Source organism: Bidens hawaiensis, unplaced genomic scaffold (genome assembly GCF_021521415.1).
Source record: "Bidens hawaiensis isolate Kalapana, Puna unplaced genomic scaffold, B.hawaiensis_p1.1 tig00028230_1, whole genome shotgun sequence".
Lineage (NCBI taxonomy): Eukaryota > Viridiplantae > Streptophyta > Magnoliopsida > Asterales > Asteraceae > Bidens > Bidens hawaiensis.
Window position 1 is genome coordinate 147,292 of NW_027494587.1, and position 22,881 is coordinate 170,172.

Sequence of the window (22,881 nt, forward strand, 5' to 3'; positions counted from 1 at the left end):
TTAAGAAGAGGGATTCATCCACATTTGGTTAGATTGTGCTAGTTTAATCATGTGTTTCTTATCATCATCTCTTTTAATGTTCATAACAATGCTCATTATGAGCTAAACTCCATTTACCATCTAAAAAATCTTTGAATAAGCTTTGTTTTACTTGATGATTATGTGAAACATGTTGTTTAGTTTGGTAAAGCACATGGTTATTTTGCAATTATCTAACGATGAATAAATGTTTTATCACTTTAACTCAATACATCATGGTTGATGACTAAAAATTGTTCATGATCACTCATGTTCTTGGAAACTAGAACATGAAAGCGCCACTTTGCGCCCATCGTGCCACGCCATGCGGAAGTGCAAAGTGCGTAATCAAAGCGCCACATTGCGCCCATCGCACTTCGCTCGTGCCTGTGCGTGCCGGGTGCTTCGCTCCCTTTGCTAGGACCATTGAGTGTGTCTAATACTATTATCATATGAGCTCTCAATCTTATAAAGAGCTTACAAGTTTTTTAATCTAGTAATGTTTGACAAGAACTCAATTTTTGATATATAGCAAGGTGAAAGCATTCCATTTTCTTTCCTCCACCAAGGTGGGATGAAACACATTTCTTTTATTTTCTTAATTTTTCCTTTTTTTTACTTATATTATGGTTTGTTATAAACACAATCAAATCACTTCATATTAGTTTACAAACACCTTTCACATTTCATCTCGACGTAACATGTCTCTAAATTTTACATGTGAAAGCTCATTTGATAAGATTGAGCACTACTCGAATGAATGTAAAGAATCAAGTAAAAGGAATGATGAAGTGAATTTGACAAAGAAAGAAGATGACGTTCATCCTTATTTGTTCATGGCAGTTTGTTCAATAAAGAAAGTTTGAATGAAGAAAGGTTTATCCCTGGTGTTTGAAAAGGATGAAAAGAATGAAGGAACATGGTACTTAGATAATGGTACAAGTCATAATATGTCTGGAAATAAAGAGTTATTTACTACCTTGGATGAAAGAATTTCGGGTCAAGTGAAATTTGGTGATGGGTCCGAGATCGAAATTAAAGGTAAAGGTAATGTGACTGTGGTAAGTAAGAACGGTGAAAAGAAAACGCTTTATGATGTTTTCTACATGTTTAAGTTGAAGACTAATCTTCTTAGTTTGGGAAACTTGGATGAAGAAGGATGTAACACTGAAATAGCCAGTGGGACATTGAGGCTATATGATCAGAAAGGAAGATTGTTGATGAAGGTTCAGAGAAAGTTGAATAGGGCGTACAAAATCAAGCTTCAGGTATGTTGTAAATATGATAGCTTCAAAGTTGAAAAGAAAGAAAGTCATGATGTGAAACCGATTATGAAAGTGAAGGATATTCGGTTTGGAACGATCCCAAATGATTTGTTTAGAGTTCATGAAAGCATGGTCAAAAATGAAGTGATGAGAAGAAGCGAGTTGAGAAAGAAAATAGCAACATGGCTTCAAGGTTAAGTATTGAAGGAACGAGTGCTAAGTTTGAAGAATCAGTGAAGCAAACATGTTATAGCCAGTTGAAAATGAGGAAGATATAAAAAAAGAAATACAATTCAAGATTAAGGGGTGAATGGAGATTTAATCTTGATTTGTTTGGTGATTAAAGTTTGGGGTTTGTTTTGTTAGAAATGAAACGAATTTGAAATTTTTTTAAAAAATATATACACATGCATTTCATAATTATTGGTCTCACACAAACAAAAAGACAGAAACCAAAAAAGGTTATTGACTATTCGTTTTAATTATTTTACTTTATATTCATAACTAGTTTTTATCTCTCGTATTACGGGGGTTGTTTTATATTATTTGTTTTTAATATTTATTTATTTTTTGATTTTAATTTTTTTATTGTATGAAAGTTAATAATATACTTATGATTGATGATAAATTAGTTTACAAATAAATGAGATATTATAACCCGGTTTAAAAGCTACATTTGTTTGATGAGACCCAAAACTCATTTATTTTTTTTACTATAAAATTGGTTTTTTAATTATAAATAATATATATATAGTTTTTAAATAAATCATATATTAATTTTTAGTATATCTCTACTTTCTAGGATTTTTATATCATATATTTGGTGAGATTGGTTTTTAATTTAATGAGATATTATAACACGTTTAAGAAATATATGGGTTTGATAAGACCTATACCCGTGAATTCGGGTCAAATGCATGAGAAACCTCCATTTACAAATCAAGCAAATCTGATTACTCCAAAAAAAGAGGGTGCGACCACATCGCGACACGTAAGATTTTTATGTTTTCGTTTATATATATTATAGATTATAACAATATAATTGCTCAACTGAAAGAATAATTACAAAGTTCTGTCATTTCAAAACCCAATTTTTATATTTGTTAGAATCACATCGAAATCTTGTAAATTGAAGATTTGCTTTTTCTTTTTCTTTTTCTTTTAAAAAAAAAATTATAACTAATATAGAAAAGTGAAAAACATTTCATAAAGTAACCCTTTTTATCATATCGACCCTTTGTTGTACACTTTTGCCTTAAAACCAATATTTTTGTAAACCAAAGGTGGCTCACTACTCCTTTACAGAATGAAATCAACAACAATGGTGGTGTTGATGACTCATCCTGCCAGATTCCCTACACTTTTTTCATAAATCCATTGAATCAGATTCCCAGATATTCATTCAAGTTTCACTGTCACTTTTTCTTCCAAATCATTTCGCCTCTAAATTAAAATGGCTAGCTGATCAAAGAAGAAGGTGTTGATTTATGGGTCGGTTTGTGCTGATGTATTTATAGCTGACGTTCTAAAAGAAAACTACTATTTTATTTGAAAATGGGCATTTCTCATTCGAAAACCGAGACCTGCGAACCTTTGCGATTATGCAAAGAACGCAAACGTTACATGAAACAAGCGGTCGATTCAAGGTACGATTTAGCAGCGGCACACATTGTGTATGTCCAATCGCTTCGTAATATCGGAATCACCATCGGTAAATTCGCAGAAACAGAGATTGGCTGCAACAATGCCGTAAATCACATGATCTCAGGTGGTGGGGTTAATATTAACCCTATCAAGATTAGCAATACCGATAAGGTTTATGTAGATGTCGTGGAGTCACCGCAGCCACTACCACCACTGCCGCGGTTCTCGTGGGACTACTTTGATCCCACTGATGGGAGCTTTAGATTAATGAGTCATGATCGACTGAAACATGACCAAAATGCACATTGTGATGATGATCATTTAAGTGATAGTGAATCACACGGGTTTGGTTCGGTTCTGGAAAATGATCACACCGAACTAGACCCGTGTAGTGATTCAAAGGACAATTGTTTAACCGTGGACCAAACGGATGATCCTTTGGAAGTTATCCCATTTGGGGGTAAAGATTTTGCTTCAAGTATTAAAGAGATTGAGAATTGCTTCATTAGAGCTTCGAAATCAGGTGATGAGATCTCGAGGATGCTCGAGGCGAATAAGATTCAGATTACTTATTCGGAAGCAAATGGTATGTTGTGTTTTGTTTAGATATATGTGATGATTGTTTTGATTGTTAATTTGAGATGAATGTTTGGTTTTTAGGTGGGTCAAGTGGATCATCATCATCGCTACTAACTTGTTTTGGAGGAAACGCACTTGTTTTACATGGTAAATTTTGTAACTCGATAGACGCTACTAGAGCGGTGCAGTAGGGAATAACGACTAAGCAGGATTAGTAGGGTTGCAATTTACATGTAATTTTTCAAGCACATATACCATGTTTTTTATATAAAATTTTCAGTTTTGACCAATTTTGCTCAGAAAGTGATTAATCGGCGACGAGTCGGTGGGGTACCAACTAGTGATTAAGCGGCATTTAAGCATTACCTTTACAACCCTGGCTAGTTGTAACGAGTCGAGGGGAAGCTCGTTTAACTTACAGAGAGCTAGTGATTCGTGAGTAATTTTTTAAGGTCAAACTCAACTCGTTTATTAATTAACTTATATAGAAATATAATATTGAGTTATTTATAATATATATATATATATTAGATTAATTCTACAATAAAAATTATATACATAGTAGGCCCACTAGTTGGCTCGAACTTGGTAAATAAAGCTAAGGCTCGGTCTCTTTATCAAACAAGCTTATATTTAGGCTCAAACTCGTTTAAGCTTGAATTAGGAGCTTTTTAGAAGTCGATCTCAAGTAGCTCACAAGCGGCTTGGCTCGTTTACACGCCTAATTTACACTATAATTATGTCACATTTGATGTATTTGAGGCGTTGGTTGATTAAAATAATACTAAAATGTTTACAGATAGTATTTTTTTTCTTTTAGTCAAGCATGAAATAAAAATAAAAGTAGCTTTATGTAAAAGTTAAACCAAAATAAGGCTATCTAGCTCTAAGGTAAAGTAGTCTAATGGTCCGAAGTTATGTAGGCCAGGCTCATATTGTAAGTTGGCATCCAATTTGCAAAAGTGACAATAAGTGACATGTTTTTTTATTTTTTATTTTGTGCTTCTTGAATGTAGAACCTCATCAAACAACAAATGTCATTACCTGGAAGCGATCAATGTCTTCAAGTACATCATTACTGTGTCTTCCAATCACACCATCAACCGACGATAACGAAAACAATTTCGTACAGGAGTTTTGCATGATAGCAGGAAGTCATTCTTCAACACTTGACAGATTATATGCCTGGGAAAGGAAGCTCTATGATGAAGTCAAGGTAAACACATTTTGACTTTTTGGGTCAAATGTCATTTTTTGAACGTTGATTATGATTGTTCTGTTTTTGAAAGACACAGGCGAGTGAAAATATTAGGAAGGAGTATGATAAAAAGTGTGACAAACTTAGACGCCAATTCACCAAGGATCATAAACCTCATTTAATCGATAAAACCCGGGCTGCTGCTAAAGATTTGCACTCGCGCATGAAGGTTGCATTGCATACAGTTGATTCCATATCCAAACAGATTGAGAAAATGAGGGATGAGGAACTACAACCTCAACTAATGGAACTCATTCAAGGGTAGGCATTTTAATTGTATTCTAGTTTTTGAAACCGTGACCTAGGGGTGTGAATCGTGTGTGGTTGGAGAGTCTACATGTTTCTGGTTGGCTGGTCGAATCGTTAGCCTAAGCAGGAACTATATATTTGTTTGTGTCAAAAACACCAACCCAATGAGTCCCTATATCCCAGAAACACTTGAAATTATGAAACCCAAATTATTTAACTCATTTACTTAAATGTGTTAAAAGGGTTGACGAGTTTGTTGGTAGTAATCAAGTTGTAAACATGTTAATCTGATTGTAATAACTGGGTTAAACTTGTCGTAAATGGGTTGCGTGACGACCTGTTAAATTAAATGGTCATATAGATAAACCCAAACATAATACATATTATGCTTGTAAATGTACCGAGCAAACACGAAAGGAGCACATCCGTGTTCATTCATTTAATTTTAACCGACAACAATCAATCACGAACAATTAAATGAACAATGTCCGTATTCGTTTGTTGAAAAATGAGCATTTTCGTGTTCGTATATGTTTGTTTGTAAATAGTAGTAACAAACAGTTCACGAACCTAAATGAACATAGACGAACAACATAAAAAGTAAACATTAACATTAATATGTTGGACCTAAAAATAAAAACTTGTAACTGGTGATATTTACCGGCCTAATCGCTATAACTAAACATGTCACCCAAACACGACTTGTTTATTAAACATGTTAAATATAACAACTCAAAACCTGATTATTTTCTTGTGGTCGGTTCTTGTAGTTTGATGAGAATGTGGAAGGCGATGCTCGAATGCCACCATGCTCAACACACAACCATCACATCCGCTAACTATTCAAGAACACGGACTAGCCACACCGAGACCAATAACCATATGATCATGGTCAAGCTAGAACAGGAGGTGGAGTGCCTCGGATCAGCCTTTTCAGATTTGGTGAAATCCTACACATCATATGTTGAATCAATCAACAACTGGCTCCAAAACTGCATCACTCAACCAAAAGAACGAGTCAAGGGCCGACGGGCCTTCTCTCCTCGACGAGTAGTTGCCCCACCGATTTTCATCATGTGCCGCGACTGGTCAGGTGGGATCCGGACACCGTTGTCACAGAAAGTAAGTGATGTGATTAAAGAATTGTTATGCAATATGCATAGTCTTTTGGTCGAAGAAGAAATGAAGAATAAAGAGTTGAGTTTGAACGAGAATGGAGAGAAGAAGAAGATTATAGAGTGGGATTGGAGCATGGTTGATGGGAGTTTGACCAAGGTTTTTGATCGTTTGGCTAACTATTGTGAAGAATCCTGGAAGATGTATCAAGATATAAAGGAGAAGGGTGAAACTGCTGGAAATTTGTATTCAAATTATAGGAGGCCACCATCTAGACCTTCAAACGTATGAAATCTTATTAGTTGCTATAAACCCACATGTTGTTGGAACTTGTTTGGTATCACTTCAGTTTGTTACAAGTGAACGATGTGTGTAACATGTCTACTTTAGCATTTCGGTTTTCAAGAATATAATACTTAAAATTTTACATTTTTGAAAATAGTTTAGAGTTAATTGCATTCCAGCCTACACAAGTTCGGTGTAGGCTATGCTATCATCAGATCAACATGTCATTTTCTGATTTAAGTGAACTGCTTCAACTTCGTGCAACTTGTTAACTCAATTAAAACTTGATGTTTATGAAGATCAACTTGTCATGTTCTTGATCTCTAGCATCACAATTAGGGGATGTACTACTCACCTTCGGGCACATCGTGCGCATGAGTAAAAAACCAAGATCTAGTTCCTAGATAGGAAAAAACGATATCAAAACAATTACTTAAATCATTTATGACTATATATAAGATCTCAACTCATAAGGATGACGCAAAAAAGAAGAGAGCTCACAGATTGTCAAGGTGAAACTAAAATACCCACTAAACCGGATTTATTGGGTATGTTGAATTTAAATTTATATACCCTATACCTGAATCGTAGCTACCAGCTAAATCGAGCTAATCATTAGATGTATCATGCGGTGCAAAAAAAACTTGAATAAGTACGGTACAAATTAGTTTTATTTTAGCTCAAAAAGCAAATAGTGAGCTTGGGACATGCATTGTCGAAGATGTGCAAATGGATGATTCTATTTGATAGTTTTTTCAGTGGTGATCAAACAAACTTTATTATCAAAACGGGTCGATAATTGTTAGCATATTAATTAGTCCGGTTAATTAATATAAAATCGCAGCGGAATAAAACGAGTAATCAACACCAAAATAAAACCCGACAGGTTCCGATTACAAACAATACGAGCACAGTAAATATAATAAACTGTTTATTATACTATCTACCGATGAGAAAAATCATACCATGGTTAATGATTAACCGATTGAGACACCGAGAGTTAAAAAAAACTTTGCTATGTGACTAAACGAGACGAGACCCGCTTGTGGTGGTGCACAGTAGCAGCAACAGCGGATGGTGGTGGCTGGACAGCGACGCAAGACAGCAGCAGTGGTGGCATAAGGCAGCGGCGACGGCGCAAGGTAGCGGTTGCTGGTTTCCAGCGGGCAGGGGATGGCCGGAGAAGGTGGGGTGGATGAGTTGAGAGAGAAGGAGCTTTGGGGGCTAGGGTTCTTGTTATAATTAGCCTCTTAGGTTAGGTTAATTAGATTAACTAACAAACTAGTTAATTCAACCGGCCACCAAACTCATATCTAACTCCAAAGCCAAGTCCTTAAATTTTACCATCTCGTTATTATATGTCAATACCGGTTAACTAATTTAAGAGGGTTTGATGTTCGTTACCCAAGGAGCAACTCTCACGGGTCATAACTAGGTTAGCCACGTTGACTTAACTGAATCGGTCCATAATTTCCAATTGTCTCCCACTTAGACGGTTTCTGATTAAGTTCCTTAACGCTGCCAACCATTGGTGTTCTTGCTACATATAGCTGCCCCCAACAAGTGATGACACTTTAAGTCATTAACCAAAACATATTGGAATACACTATTGTAAGAAAATGACCTTATGGTAATCGTTGACATACATCCTTTCCGTATAAGATATCAATTGAACGTTTAGACATGGATCAGATTCAATCTCACATGGGGTTAAATTATTATTGTTCTTTATCTAAAATCAAAGTAGTCTAATCAAACACACAATAAGTTTGGGTGAGGCCTCACACTTCACCAGTTTGAATCAACGAAGGCACCACGATGTCTAACTATACATATCATGTAAGAGTACAGAATCTCATCTTGACTGCATACAACTCCCACTGAACTTCTGAACTACTCCAAACCAATGCCTTTATGACTAGCAGTTACACGACAACGGTTACACTGATCAAAGAATAATCTTTGGTAAACGAAAGTTCTAATATGCATACAGGTCTAAGGATACTACGGTGGTGTTTGTTTTTCATTAAAATCACTTTTCCACCTCTTTTGTCTGCGCCGCGCAGACCATGCGCAGACGTTGTGCTCTGCAGTGTGTTTGTTTTTTAGAAGACATTTCATTAAAAAATGTATGTGTGTCCTTTTCTCCTAGAAGACTTGCACCTATCACTTCTGACTTTTTCTTCTTCGTTTTTCATTATCGGACATAACAAAAAAACTACTCCACCCTAGCTCTCCTCCTTCTCCTCTCCAACGCTAGCTCGCCTCCTCCACCCTCGCAGCCGCCGGCAGCCTCTACTCCTCCACCGCCGCCGACCTCTCTCTCTATCTCCAAAGATTAGTCGCCGCTGGCCTCTCTCTCTCTCTCTCTATCCCCAACAAACATTCACCGGCCTCTCTCTCTCTCTCTCTCTCTCTCTCCAACAAACAGCCTATGCCCCTCTCTCTCTCCAACATGCTTGCTTCTCTCTCTCTCCCTCTCATGCTATGTTAGATTGTTAGATTTTGTTAGTTTTTTGTTAACTTTATTAGATTTTGTTAGATTGTTAAAGTTTTAATTTTTGTTAATTGTTAAAGTTTTTTGTTAATTTTGTTAGATTTTTTTATTAGTTTGTAGAAAGTTTAGGTTTGATGAATATTGTTATTAGTTTGTTGTTGAATAAAGTTTGTAGTTTTTTGTTAATTGTTAAAAGGTTTATGTTAATTTTGTTAGATTGTTATTAGTTTGTAGAAAGTTTAGGTTTGATGAATATTGTTATTAGTTTGTTGTTGAATAAAGTGTTAGAAAATGAAGACTTCCTTATGGAAAATATGAAGAATCAATATTACTATTCCTTAATTTACTCATAGAGGACCGTTGCAAATGGAATACACGAAAGATCCAAAGCTTTTATTACATGATTGTATTTTCCTTCTTTAGTTAATATCAACCATGTATTTATGTTCGATGTACTCTCTTTATAATAACATATAAAAAAAAGAAATCAATATACCTCTTCAATTCTCGGTTGATTCTCTTAATTCTCTGTATCCCAAGTTGACATGGTATCAAAGCGGTGAATGGTTCTAGGATCTATTCAATTGTTTTTTACTCATAATCTACCGTTAACCCCTTCGAAATACCTAAAACCGATCATGTCGGATAACAACGATTCGACCAGTTATGACCTGCAAATTCATATTACAAATCTTCAAAACTCTAGCCGCAACTCCCAAAACCAAAAACAAAATCTTTGTTCAAAGATTAACCTCAAACACAACATTCAAAATTATGAATACAGAAGCGTGGCTACCGGCTTGGGCAACTCGGAAATCGCCAACAACGGCGGCGATTGGCATAGTAATGAAGATAGAAGCGACTGTCTCTTAGACATAACATCAGCCGGAGGTGTAAACATCAAATTAAGCGAAGATGTTGAGCCAAAGTATCAAATTAACCAAAGGATGCAAGGTGTTGAACCATGGTGTTCCAGCGGCGGAGGTAACGGGCCGGTGTGAGGAATTATCCTCATACCCCTCTTTTATGAACCCTGATTTCTTTAATCCTCTAGTTCTAGATATATTAAAAAGCCCCCATCAACATTTTGTTAATTGCCAAAGTGACCAAAACTTGTTTAAAGAACCTGTTAATTGCAATACCAACCAAAACTTGTTTAAAGATTTTAAAATTAATAATTTTTTAAATACCCCTCAAGATTATGTTTTTCAAAAACCTAACCAGATTATAACTAAGGGGGGAATTAGAACAGAAGAAACACCCTTAGAATCTGTTGGACAAGTATATATGGCTAACACGCATGAAAATCTAGATAGATCATGGATATTTGATTGTGGTGCCACCGACACCATGACTTTTGATCTATATGACATGGTCTCAACGTCCAAACCTAAAATTAACCACATAAAAAAGCTAATGGGGGGATTGTTCTCGTCAAGGGTGGAGGAACGATTGAAATCTCCTCAACATTAAAACTTTCAAACTGTTTATATGTCTCGTCTTTGCCGCACAAACTTCTTTCTATAAGTCATGTTACAAAAGAATTAAAATGCACGGTCTTGATGCATCCTACCTTTTGTATAGTACAAGACATCAGGATGGGAGCGATCATTGGGCGTGGCACTGAACGCTAAGGATTGTATTATGTGGAAGAAGTGACTCATCATGGTACTGTAATGCTGGCTCGCGGGACTATAAATAGAGAAGCATGGTTGTGGCATAGAAGATTGAGACACCCATCAATCGGTTATTTAAATCTCTTATTCCCAAAATTATTTCCTCTTGATAAAACATTAAATTGTGAAACCTGATTTTTAGCTAAAAGTCATAGCCACACCTTTAAACCAAATAACACAAAAGTTGATTTACCTTTTTCACTTATTTACTCGGATGTATGGGGACCGGCAAAAGTCGCCGAGGGGAAAAAATTTCGTTCTTTTGTTTTATTTGTTAATGATTGTACCCGTATGACATAGATTTATTTCATAAAAAACAAATATGAAGTTTTTGATAAATTTTCTGTTTCTATACCATGATACAAACACAATTCAAAATCAACATTCAAATTCTTCGATCCGATAATGGGGGAGAGTTCATAAACGATTCGATGAAACAATTTTGCCAAACAAATAGGATAATTCACCAAACATCTTGCTCACACACCCGTGGGCAAAATGGCACCATCGACAGAAAAAACCGCATTCTCTTATAAATAACCGAGCACTTCTACTTGAATCTCAAGTACCCAAGTACTTCTGGCCTGAAGCTCTCGCTACCGCCATGTATCTTATCATTCGGCTACCAACTAACGCCCTTGACCTAACCCCCCCCCCTCCAATCACTTTTCGAATTTACTAAAATACCGCCTGCCCTTACGTTAAAACCACGAATATTTTGATGCTCCGTTTTCGTCCATATTCCCAAAGTAAATCGAACCAAGCTCGACCCGTGTGCTGAAAAATGGGCCCCATCATTAGAAGAAGTTAATCACGATAACAAATCCTCGTCAGTTGATTATCACAATACCAGAGATGAGTCACTAACCTCCCGACAATATGAGGGACCAACAATCACAACCCAAAATCTTTCCAACTTGACGTCTGAGGTAAGTAACTCTACTATGCATGAAGAAATACAAAATAAAGAATCTCATGAGTATCAAAATATTGAAATAACTATCAACCATGAGATAGAAGTAGAACAAACCGAGCAGATGGAATAAGAAGAACCTGTACAAGAAGAAACAAGTCAAGAAGAAATAACCGAAAGATATGTCCTCCTACCAAGATTCAATAGAGGAATTCCCGCAAAGAGATACTCACAAGAAAAACTATTCAAATCCTCCGGATATCCCATAGCCAACATAGCAGAAGCAAGCCTATTTAAAGAAGCTAAGGCCTTTAACGCTTCTCTGAACACTGAACAAATTTCAAACTCTTTGGAACAAGCTTTAGGATCAAAGAACTGGAAGGATACTATGGAAACATAGATGAAAACACTGATTAAAAATGACACATGGGAAATATGTGATCGTCCAGTTGGAAAGAATCCCGTAGGATGTCGATGGGTCTTCATGATTAAAAATAAACCAGTTGGAACCATTGAAAGATACGAAGCACGATTAGTGGCTAAAGGCTACACACAAACGTATTGGATTGAATACCAAGAAACATTCTCCCCGGTAGCCAAGATTAATACAATCAGGGTCCTTTTCTCGATAGTTGCAAATGAAGGATGGCCTCTTCACCAATTTGATGTTAAGAATAAGTTTCTTCATGGAGAATTAAAAGAAGAAGTATATATGAAAGCTCCACCCGGATTCACAAAAAATTTCAAAGCAAAGGAAGTTTTCCACTTGAAAAAAACTATCTATGGGCTTAAACAATCTCCTAGCGCTTGGTTTGGCAGATTCTCCCTAGCAATGACGGGATATGGATTTCGGCAAAGAAATTCTGATCATACCCTCTTCCTTAAAAACATAGGTAGCCTTGTAACTTGTTTAATCATATATGTTGAACCATGATTATTACAGGTAACGATGATGAAGAAATGAAGAAGTTGACAACAAATCGGTTTAAAGAATTTGAAATGAAGGACCTAGGAAGGCTTAAGTACTTTCTTGGAATTGAAGTACTAAGATCTAAAGAGGGTATTTTTATTTGTCAGAAAAAATATATCCTTGACCTTTTAGCCGAAACAGGAATGATCGATTGCAAGCCAGCCGATATGCCAATGATTGTTAATCATAAACTTAGTATAGAAGAGGGCGGGGAATTGGCAGATGAAGAAAGATATCAACGATTGGTAGGAAAATCAATATATCTCTCGCATACTCGTCCAGACATCGCATATGCAGTGGGGGTAGTCAGCAAATTTATGCATCAACCTCAAGACACTCACATGGAAGCAGTATTGAGAATTATCAGATATCTCAAAGGGAAAACAGGCCACGGGGTTCTCTTCAAACCAAATAAACACCTGAAAGTTCAACTGTACACTGATGCAGACTGGGCAGGAGACAAAGATGATGGAAGATCAACATCGGGTTACTTCACTCTAGTTGGTGGAAATTTAGTCACATGGAGAAGCAAGGAACAAAAGGTTGTTGCATTATCTAGTGCCGAAGCTGAATTTCGAGGAATTGCACGAGACGTGACAGCAGTTCTATGGATACGTAAGCTTATGACAGAAATTGGTTTTCTCCAAACCGAAGCTAGTAGAGTAATGTGACAACAAAGCCGTAATACAAATTTCAAAAAATCCTGTCCAACACGATCGTTCAAAGCATGTGGAGGTCTATAGGAACATCATCAAAGAAAAAATTGAAGCAGGGATTATAATGCTACCATTCGTTCGATCATAAGACCAATTAGCGGATATATTAACAAAATCCGTCAGACAAGTTAAGCATGGGAAATCCCACTACTCAACTTGAGGGGGGAGTGTTAGAAAATGAAAACTTCCTTATGGAAAATATTAAGAATTAATATTATCATTCCTTAATTTAATCACAGAGGACCGTTGCAAATGGAATACAGGAAAGATCCAAAGCTTTTATTACATGATTGTATTTTCCTTCTTTAGTTAATATCAACCATGTATTTATGTTCAATATACTTTGTTTATAGTAACATATAAAAAAAGTAAATCAATATACCTCTTCAATTCTCTGTTAATTCTCTGTATCCCAAGTTGACATAAAGTTTGTAGATAGTTTAGGTTGATGAATATTGTTATTAGTTTGTTGTTGAATAAAGTTTGTAGTTTTTTGTTAATTGTTAAAAGTTTTTGTTAATTTTGTTAGATTGTTATTAGTTTGTAGAAAGTTTAGGTTATGAATATTGTTATTAGTTTGTTGTTGAATAAAGTTTGTAGAAAATTTAGGTTTGATGAATATTGTTATTATTTTGTTGTTGAATAAAGTTTGTAGAAAGTTTAGGTTTGATGAATATTGTTATTAGTTTGTTGTTGAATAAAGTTTGTAGAAAGTTTAGGTTCGATGAATTGTTGTTTTAATAGAATTGTTGTTTCTTGTTAGTTGATCATAAAAATGGGAAAGAAAAAACAATAGTCGATTGAGCATCTAAAATGTTTATTAGAAACTTGCATTGTAGAGATAAACACCGTTGGTAAAAAAGGGTTGAGTTTGCACAAAGACTCATGGGTTAAGTTAAGAAGTGTTCTTAAGGAAAAGTTTGGGTTGGATTTGACTCAAAAACAAGTGAAAATGCTTATGATAATCTTAAAGCCAAATACGTAGGATGGGTGTATTTGAAAAACAAAACCAACAACATATACAATCCTCAACCAAATACCTTTACCTTAACGAACAAGGAATGAGAAGAATTTAAGAAGGTATGTTCATATATTTTTTTATTTTTTATTTTTTAACATCTATCTCTACCTTAAGGTGCACCCCTAGTTTTTTTCTTAACATCTACCATTATTTTTTTAGGGGCATTCGAAAGCTGCATCATTAAAAAAAACTCCATTAGCATTTGTGGAACTTTGTGCATAACTGTTTGATGGTAATACTGCCACTGGGAATCGCAAGTGGACCTCAACCCAAACATCATTAGTGGGATCATCCTCTTGTCATCGCCTCCAACCGGTCCAACCACTTATGATTATGGACAACATTTTTCGCGACACATAAGATGATGCGGCACTAATCCTACTACCGAGCATACTCCCGAGCCTACCCCCAAAAGGGCTAAAACCTCAAAATCATCATCATCTGTCACTCTTGAGGATTTAGCACTTGAAATGCAAAATGCTTTGCGACATTTGACTAGAGAAAAACCTCCAAAAAAACGCCCAACAGTTACAACAGTTATTGAATGTTCTGAGAAGTTAAATTTGGTTGGGTTAGAGCCGAGAGACCCTCTATATTTAGTTGCTTTTCATATTTTTGGAGTGTCCTCAGACATGAGAGACACGTGGATGGCATTTCCAAGTATTCCCGACGTGTTAAAAGGGTGGATCGAGATGATGGCTAAAAATTTAGGACTTATGAAGTAGTGAAGAACATGGGTTTTGTTGAAAACATTATTTGCTTTTGGTGTATGTTTTTTTGTTTTCCTGAAAACATTATTTGTTTTTTGTTATGTTGAAAACATTGTATGCTTTTTTGTTATGTTGAAAACATTATATGTTTTTTGGTTATGTTGAACACATTGTATGTTTTTTTTTGCTATGATAATAGTTGTTTTTTTATGGCTATGTGACATGGTTGTTTATGTTTTATTAACATGTTCATAATGAATATTGATGAGAAAGTACTTCTAGTAGTTGTTATGTACTTGTATGTCCGCTTATTTTGGAAGAGGGGTTTGAAACGAAAGCGAGACAATGATTCAGAAATGATGGCACATAAATACAGGCTAGAGTTATTGCTAGGAAATCCCAAACAATGCATTGAATTGCTATGCATGTCCCACGTATCATTTGTCCGACTATGTGCACATTTTAGAACAAATTATTCATTAAAGGATAGTAACATGTTTCGGTTGAGAAAAAAAGATGGCTTTGTTTCTTATGATAATCGACCATAATCAACGTTACGTGGTTATCAAGCATAGATTTCAACACTCAAAGCAAACAATTCATAAATTTTTTTATGAAGTGTTGTATAAAATGGTGTTTTTTGCCAAAGATATTGATGTACATATAAATATGCATCTTTTCGGTATCAAATAATCTCTAAAAACTGCAATTTCCATCCAATAACATAGCATAAAAGACTACTTATCATAATAAAACATAATTTCAGGTGAAACCAAGCCTCAAACGAAGAAACAAGCAAAAAGACGAAGAAAAACAGAAGAAAACACAAGAAAACAAAGGAACACGCCCCCATGCCTCAAGTAACACGCCCCCATGCTTCTGAAACAAGAAAAGACAAAATCAGGAAGCAAAAGAACGGGGCCATGCTCATCATGCATGGGGCCGTGGACGGGAACACAGAAAAGACAAAGAAGAATTGAGCACATGTCACTAAAAATCACGGGGGCGTGCCTTCCAACCACGGGGCCGTTGCCAGCTCACACAAAAGACAAAACAAATCTGGCACATGTCATAAAAATGCACGGGCCATGCTCATTAAGCACGGGGCCGTGCTTCACACTCCAGATTGCCTATAAATAGTGGCTCTTGTGCCATTTGAAGAGTTGCCTTGAAAATAATTCTCTCCGGTTTTCACTTATAAAAACACACAATAACACTCACTTTGAAGATCTAGTGAAGAGTTTGAAGGTTTGGAGGTCATCACCACTAATCATCATCATCAACCAGCATTACTATCATTAAGAAGAATGATTCATCTACATTTGGTTAGATTGTTCTAAGTTTAATCATGTATTTGTTATTATCAATCATCTTAATGTTCATCATTATGCTCATTATGAGCTAAACTCCTTTTACCATCTAAAATCTATGAAGAAGCTTTGTTTTACTTGATAATTAATCAAGACATGTGATGTAGTCTAGTAAAGTACATGGTTATATTACAATTATCTTTTGATGAGAAATGTTTCACCATCTTAAATCACTAAATCAAAGTTGGTGGTAGTCAATATCTTTGGCAATCGTTCATGATCGATTCATGTTCTTGAAAGATAGAAATACTTTGATACATTATCGAAACATGGATCCTTATATTGTACTTAGAAATGATGAGATATAAGTTATGGTGTATTTTTCTAAACCTTGGTAATCCGAAAATGGCTTTGCTTAGGATATCAAATTAGTTAAAGAAACCATATGTTAACAGAATGTGTAATTATAACCTACATAAATCAACCAAGGGGAGGTTGTGTGATGAACTACAACCACCCGAAGTTGTTAGAATTGGTATTTGAGAAATCGAAGTCAATCCTAATCTTTCTACTTTACGAAACTACTTGTCAACTCAAATCGACATCATTGAGATGGTATGACATTAGGAAAGGGTGGACTTTAAAATGCGCATACCATCTCCTTAGTGCCGAAGATGATCACTTAAGGTTTAACGAGCTATCTATCATATATTGCTACGGCAAGTTTATCACATGTCTACATATTAATTATCAATGCTAAAATGGAGTGGATTCTTGATCTTAGATTGTAACCTTCGCATAATTGAACAACTCGTTTAGAATCTCTTTTCTCGGTCACCTATATATTATAAGTATTTATATTTAATAAAAAGTTTAAAAATCAACCCAAAATGATTAAAACCTCCGATTGAAGTAAAACAACGATTTATTATTAGAAACCTGTGTGTCCACGGATCATTACTTGGTTCTTACCATTACTATTCTACATATACGATAGGTACACTTGCCTATTTTGTGTGTCTTTAGTCTTTGTAGAAATCACTTTTATAAATTTAAAACACGATCTTGTGCAAAAGCAAATCATCCAACCTTTCATATTTTATACCACTAGCACGCAAGCATCAAAGTTTTTTGGCACCGTTGCCGGGGATACACGATACGTTTCTAAGAACGATCCAAGTTTTAACTTAATCATTGTCTATAATTGAACAAATTTTTAATTTCTATTTTATTTTATCTTTAATTTTTACTAAATATTAAACTATATAATTTTACGGCTAGCCTACTTTTTACCTTTAGTTACCTTACTTTACTTTAGCTTAATTAACTTAGACCTTAGTTTAGTTTAAAATAGCTTAGCCTAACTCATAGTTTAACTTAGATTAACTATTAGCTAACTTTTACTTTAGTATAATTTTGATTTAACCTCATGTATGCCCTCTACTTTTGAGCATGAGCTTGTTTCTCCAATTTCTGAACCGGAACAAATCTTTCGTCGACGAACTCGTAAACGGGCTACAGAAACCGCAGAAGCAATCACAGACGAATCAGTAGATGCCACCGCATCAGGAGAAAATCAAACTGAAGAAATGATGGCGGCCCAGAACAATGAGCCGAACATGAGCTAGTATGCCAAGCCAACTCTCGAAGGCTATGGCAATGGAGTGGCTCCACCCGAAATCACCGAAAATTTCGAAATCAAATCTAGCACCATTCATATGGTAGAAAATTCAGTTCAATTTCATGGTCTCCTCGATGAAGATCCTCTTTCTCACATATCTCGATTTCTACGAATATGCGGAACCTTTAAAATTCAAAACTGTTCAGACGATCAAATCAAACTTAAACTCTTTTCTTTCTCTCTAAGGGGCAAAGCCTTAGAATGGATAGAATCTATTTCCTCTGGTTCCATCACCACTTGGGACCAGATGGTTGAACAGTTTCTCCTCAAATACTTTCCGCCTGATATAACTGCCAAATACCGAGGCAGCATTACCGGAATCTGGACCGATGATGATGAGTCGTTACACGCAGCATGGGAAGACAAAAAAATCTTCTGAGAAGGTGCCCACATCATGGACTGAGCGTGTGGTTACAAGTCCAAACTTTCTTTGACGCACAATCCAGTCAAAACAAACAGGCTATCGACCAGATCGCTGGTGGAGACCTGGGATCCAAATCACCTAACGAAGCATTTAAATTCCTGGAGAAAGCCGCAAAGAAGAGTTTCGCTTACAACCCACCAAGATCTACACCTACCCATAAAGGAATACACCACGTTGATTCCAACACTCTTGTCACAGCACAGCTTGAAGCTCTTTCTAAAAATATTCGAGCAACTTCAAGCCGAACTATCAAAAACCAGACTCACCTGTGACACTTGTGAAGGAAGTCATAAGACGAGTGACTGTAAACAAGTCATTATGGCCATGGAAGAAGTCAATTTCATCGCACGACAGAACAACGCTTTCAGCAATAACTACAATCCAGGATGGAGAAACCACCCGAATTTCAGCTAGAAAGACGGAGGTAACCCTCAACCTTTATCCGGATTTGAAAAGAGACCTATGAATCAACCCTTCCAGCCTAAACCTCAATTTCAAGATCAAAGTTCTAGTAGCCATCAAAACCCAAGCTACTCGAAGATCGAAGAAAGGCTAATTCAATTGATGACCAAAACAAATGAAGCAGAAAGAAAGCCGACTCAAGAGCTGTTGATATCAGCGGAGTATTATTAAAACATGAAGCCGATCTCAAAAGTCAACAAGCATCGCTTCAGAACCTAGAAACCCAAATTGGACAAATTGCCCGACAATTATCCGAAAGACTACCTGGCACTCTTCCAAGCAATACAATCACCAACCCAAATGCGACAGCTAACGCCGTCACACTCAGAAGTGGTACAACCACTGTTGTTCCATCAACTTTGAAGAAAAAAGTCTCTTGATGAAACACAGGAAAAATTGATCCCAACAAGCACAGTACAGCCTAAGGAACCAGTCCGAACCTATGTTCCACCTATTCCATACCCTGGAAGACTGAAGCAGGAGCGATTGGAAGCCCAGTACGGGAAGTTTCTAGAACTCTTTAAGCAACTCCATATCAACATCCCTTTTGTCGAAGCTATCGCTCAAATACCAAAATACGCCAAGTTTCTCAAAGAAGTGCTAACAAACAAAAGGAAGCTGGAGGAGCTCTCGCATGTCACCCTAAGTGAAGAATGTTCAGATGTCCTCCAAAGCAAGCTACCGACAAAGATGACCGATCCAGTGAGCTTTACTATCCCTTGTCTCATAGGAAATTTATCTGTTAGCAATGCCATGGCTGACCTAGGAGCTAGTATTAATTTAATGCCTTATGCGATTTTTGAAAAACTAGGGATAGGAGAACCAAAGCCCACCCGCATGAGCATTCAGTTAGCTGACCGATCCGTTAAATATCCTCGGGGCATTGTTGAAAACATGCTTGTCAAAATTGAAAAGTTCTTTTTCCCAGTAGATTTTGTGATTCTAGACATGGAAGAAGAAAAAAGTGCACCTCTAATTTTAGGAAGACCCTTTTTAGCCACCGCAAAGGCTATCATTGATGTTTGCACCGGAAAACTCACTCTTAGGGTCAATGACGAGGCAATCACTTTTGACATAGGAAAATCTATGGAAGATCCGCAACAACACGATGACACCTTATACTGTGTTGACATCATAGACTCCATCGTAAGTTGCTATATGCGAGATTCCTCCATCAATACTCCCCTAGAAACACAAGTCTTAGACAAAATGCTAAACAAACCAATTTTAGAAAATGAAAAATCAAAACCATCAACTAAAGAACCACGAAGAATCAGAAACGATATACGAAATCATTGAAAACAATGAAAAATCAAAACCATCAACTGAAGAACCACCAGCCTTAGAGTTAAAAGAACTGCCAAAACATCTCGAATACGCCTTTCTAGAGAAGGATTCTCAACTCCCAGTAATTATTTCATCTCACCTTTCTAAAGAAGAGAAAGATGAACTTCTTAAGGTTCTCAAAAACCATAAGAAGGCTATCGCATGGAAGATCATGGATATCAAGGGTATCAGTCCTTCATTTTGTACCCACAAAATCCTCATGGAGAAAGAATACAAACCCGTGGTCCAACATCAAAGACGTCTCAACCCTAACATGCAAGATGTGGTGAAGAAGGAAGTAATCAAACTACTTGACGCCGGATTAATCTACCCAATCTCAGATTCACCTTAGGTAAGTACCGTTCAGGTAGTACCCAAGAAGGGAGAAATGACAGTCGTAATGAACGAGAAGGACAAACTAATACCAATGAGTACCATCACATGCTGGAGAGTTCGCATCGATTACCGGAAGCTTAATGATGCCACAAGAAAAGATCATTTTCCACTTCCTTTCATAGATCAAATGCTCGAACGATTATCTGGAAAGATGTTCTACTGTTTTCTTGATGGATTTTCCGGATACTTTCAGATCCCCATTGCTCCTGAAGATCAGGAGAAAACTACTTTTACATGTCCATACGGAACCTTCGCTTACCGAAGAATGCCATTTGGATTATGTAATGCTCCAGCCACCTTCCAACGCTGCATGGTGGCCACCTTTCATGAAATGATCGAAAACTCTATGGAAGTTTTTATGGACGACTTCTCAGTCTTTGGAGATTCCTTTGATCATTGTCTGAAAAACCTAGACCAAATGTTTTCTAGGTGTGAAGAAGTAAATCTAGTGCTCAACTGGGAAAAATGCCACTTCATGGTAAAGGAAGGCATTGTTCTAGGTCACAAGATATCCCAAGACGGACTAGAAGTTGATAGAGCCAAAATAGAAACCATATCCAAACTTCCACCACCAACTTCAGTCAAAGCCATTAGAAGTTTTCTAGGTCACGCCGGTTTCTACCACCGCTTCATAAAAAACTTCTCAAAAATCTAAAGACCTATGACAAAACTTCCAGAGAAAGACGCACAATTCGTCTTCTCTGAGGAATGTGTTGAGTCATTCAATACACTAAAAGACAAACTTGTCAACGCACCAATCATGACTACACCCGATTGGACCCTTCCATTCGAGATCATGTGCGATGCAAGTGACTTTGCAGTTGGAGCCGTACTCGGATAACGCAAGGAGAAACACTTTCACCCAATTTACTATGCTAGTAAGACTCTTTATGATGCACAAGAAAACTACACCACAACAGAAAAAGAGTTACTAACAGTAGTCTTGCCTTTGAAAAATTTAGATCATACCTCGTTCTTTCTAAAACCATAGTTTACACCGATCATGCCGCAATACGATACCTATTCAACAAACAAGATGCAAAACCTAGACTCATCCGATGGATCCTACTACTCCAAGAATTTGCCATCGAAGTTAAAGACAAGAAGGGAGCAAGAGAATGTAGCCGCAGACCACCTTTCACGATTAGAATGTCCAACTCCCGAAGAGCTTCAAGAAGAAATTATCAATGATAATTTCCCACATGAGGATCTCATGCACATTCAAGGAGTGATAGAGGAAAAGGACGAAAGTCCTTGGTATGCCGACTTCGCCAATTACTTAGCTTGTAGGATCCTCAGAAAAGGACTTACTCATCAACAGCGGAAGAAATTCTTCTCCGATCTTAAGTTTTACTTATGGGAAGATCCATACGTGTTTAGGATAGAAGAGGATCAAATCATTCGTAGGTGCGTAGCAAGAAAAGAGGCCTTAGACATCCTCAAACATTGCCATGAAGGACCAACAGGCGGACACCACGGTACCGCCACCACGGTCAGGAAAGTGTTTGATGCAGGATTTTTCTGGCCCACTATATACAAAGATACACATACTTTGATCCAAGAATGCGATGCTTGTCAAAGAGCCGGGAACATCTCATCGAAAAATGAGATGGCTCAAAAAGGCATTCAAATTTGTGAAATCTTTGATGTATGGGGGATAGATATCATGGGGCCATTTCCTAACTCATTCGGAAATAAATACATCCTTGTAGCAGTCGATTATGTGTCTAAATGGGTAGAAGCACAAGCTCTTCCCACCAACGATGCTCGAGTAGTTGTACGATTTCTGAAAAAGTTATTCTCAAGATTCGGTACTCCGAATGCTCTCATCAGTGACAGAGGTACTCACTTCTATAACACCCTGATGGACAAGGTCTTAGCACGATATGGAGTTAACCACCGACTGGCAACACCATATCACCCGCAGACCAGTGGGCAAGTAGAGGTCTCGAATCGACGAATTAAAAGGATTTTAGAAAGAACTATAGGAATGAATCGCAAAAATTGGGCAGAAAAGTTAGACGATGCATTGTGGGCCCTGAGGACGGCCTACAAAACTCCCATAGGAACGACACCCTTCAAGCTCGTTTACGGGAAGGCATGTCATCTACCAGTGGAATTAAAACACAAAGCTTATTGGGCTCTCAGAGCGGTAAACTTTGATCTAACGTCCGCCGGAGCAAACCGGGAAGATCAAATTCGTGAGCTCGAGGAGCTGAGAACAATGGCCTACGAAAATTCCGGGTCCTACAAGGAGAAGACTAAATGCATACACGACTCTCATTTAAAAGAAAACAAGAAATTTCAAGTTGGCGATCGTGTACTGTTATACAACGCTCGTTTACGTCTTTTTCCAGGAAAACTG

At 36.8% G+C, this 22,881-nt stretch overlaps 1 protein-coding gene across 1 annotated transcript; it reads left to right on the forward strand.

Annotated features, from left to right (window-relative positions):
* Window positions 1–2,832: 2,832 nt before the first annotated feature.
* LOC143576498 (protein ALTERED PHOSPHATE STARVATION RESPONSE 1-like) lies at window positions 2,833–6,526 on the forward strand. The gene is made up of 5 exons (XM_077060574.1): window positions 2,833–3,513; window positions 3,588–3,653; window positions 4,523–4,722; window positions 4,802–5,025; window positions 5,784–6,526. The coding sequence occupies exons 1-5, from the start codon at window positions 2,838–2,840 to the stop codon at window positions 6,418–6,420; spliced, it is 1,803 nt and encodes a 600-aa protein (XP_076916689.1). The 5' UTR covers window positions 2,833–2,837; the 3' UTR covers window positions 6,421–6,526.
* Window positions 6,527–22,881: the final 16,355 nt, after the last annotated feature.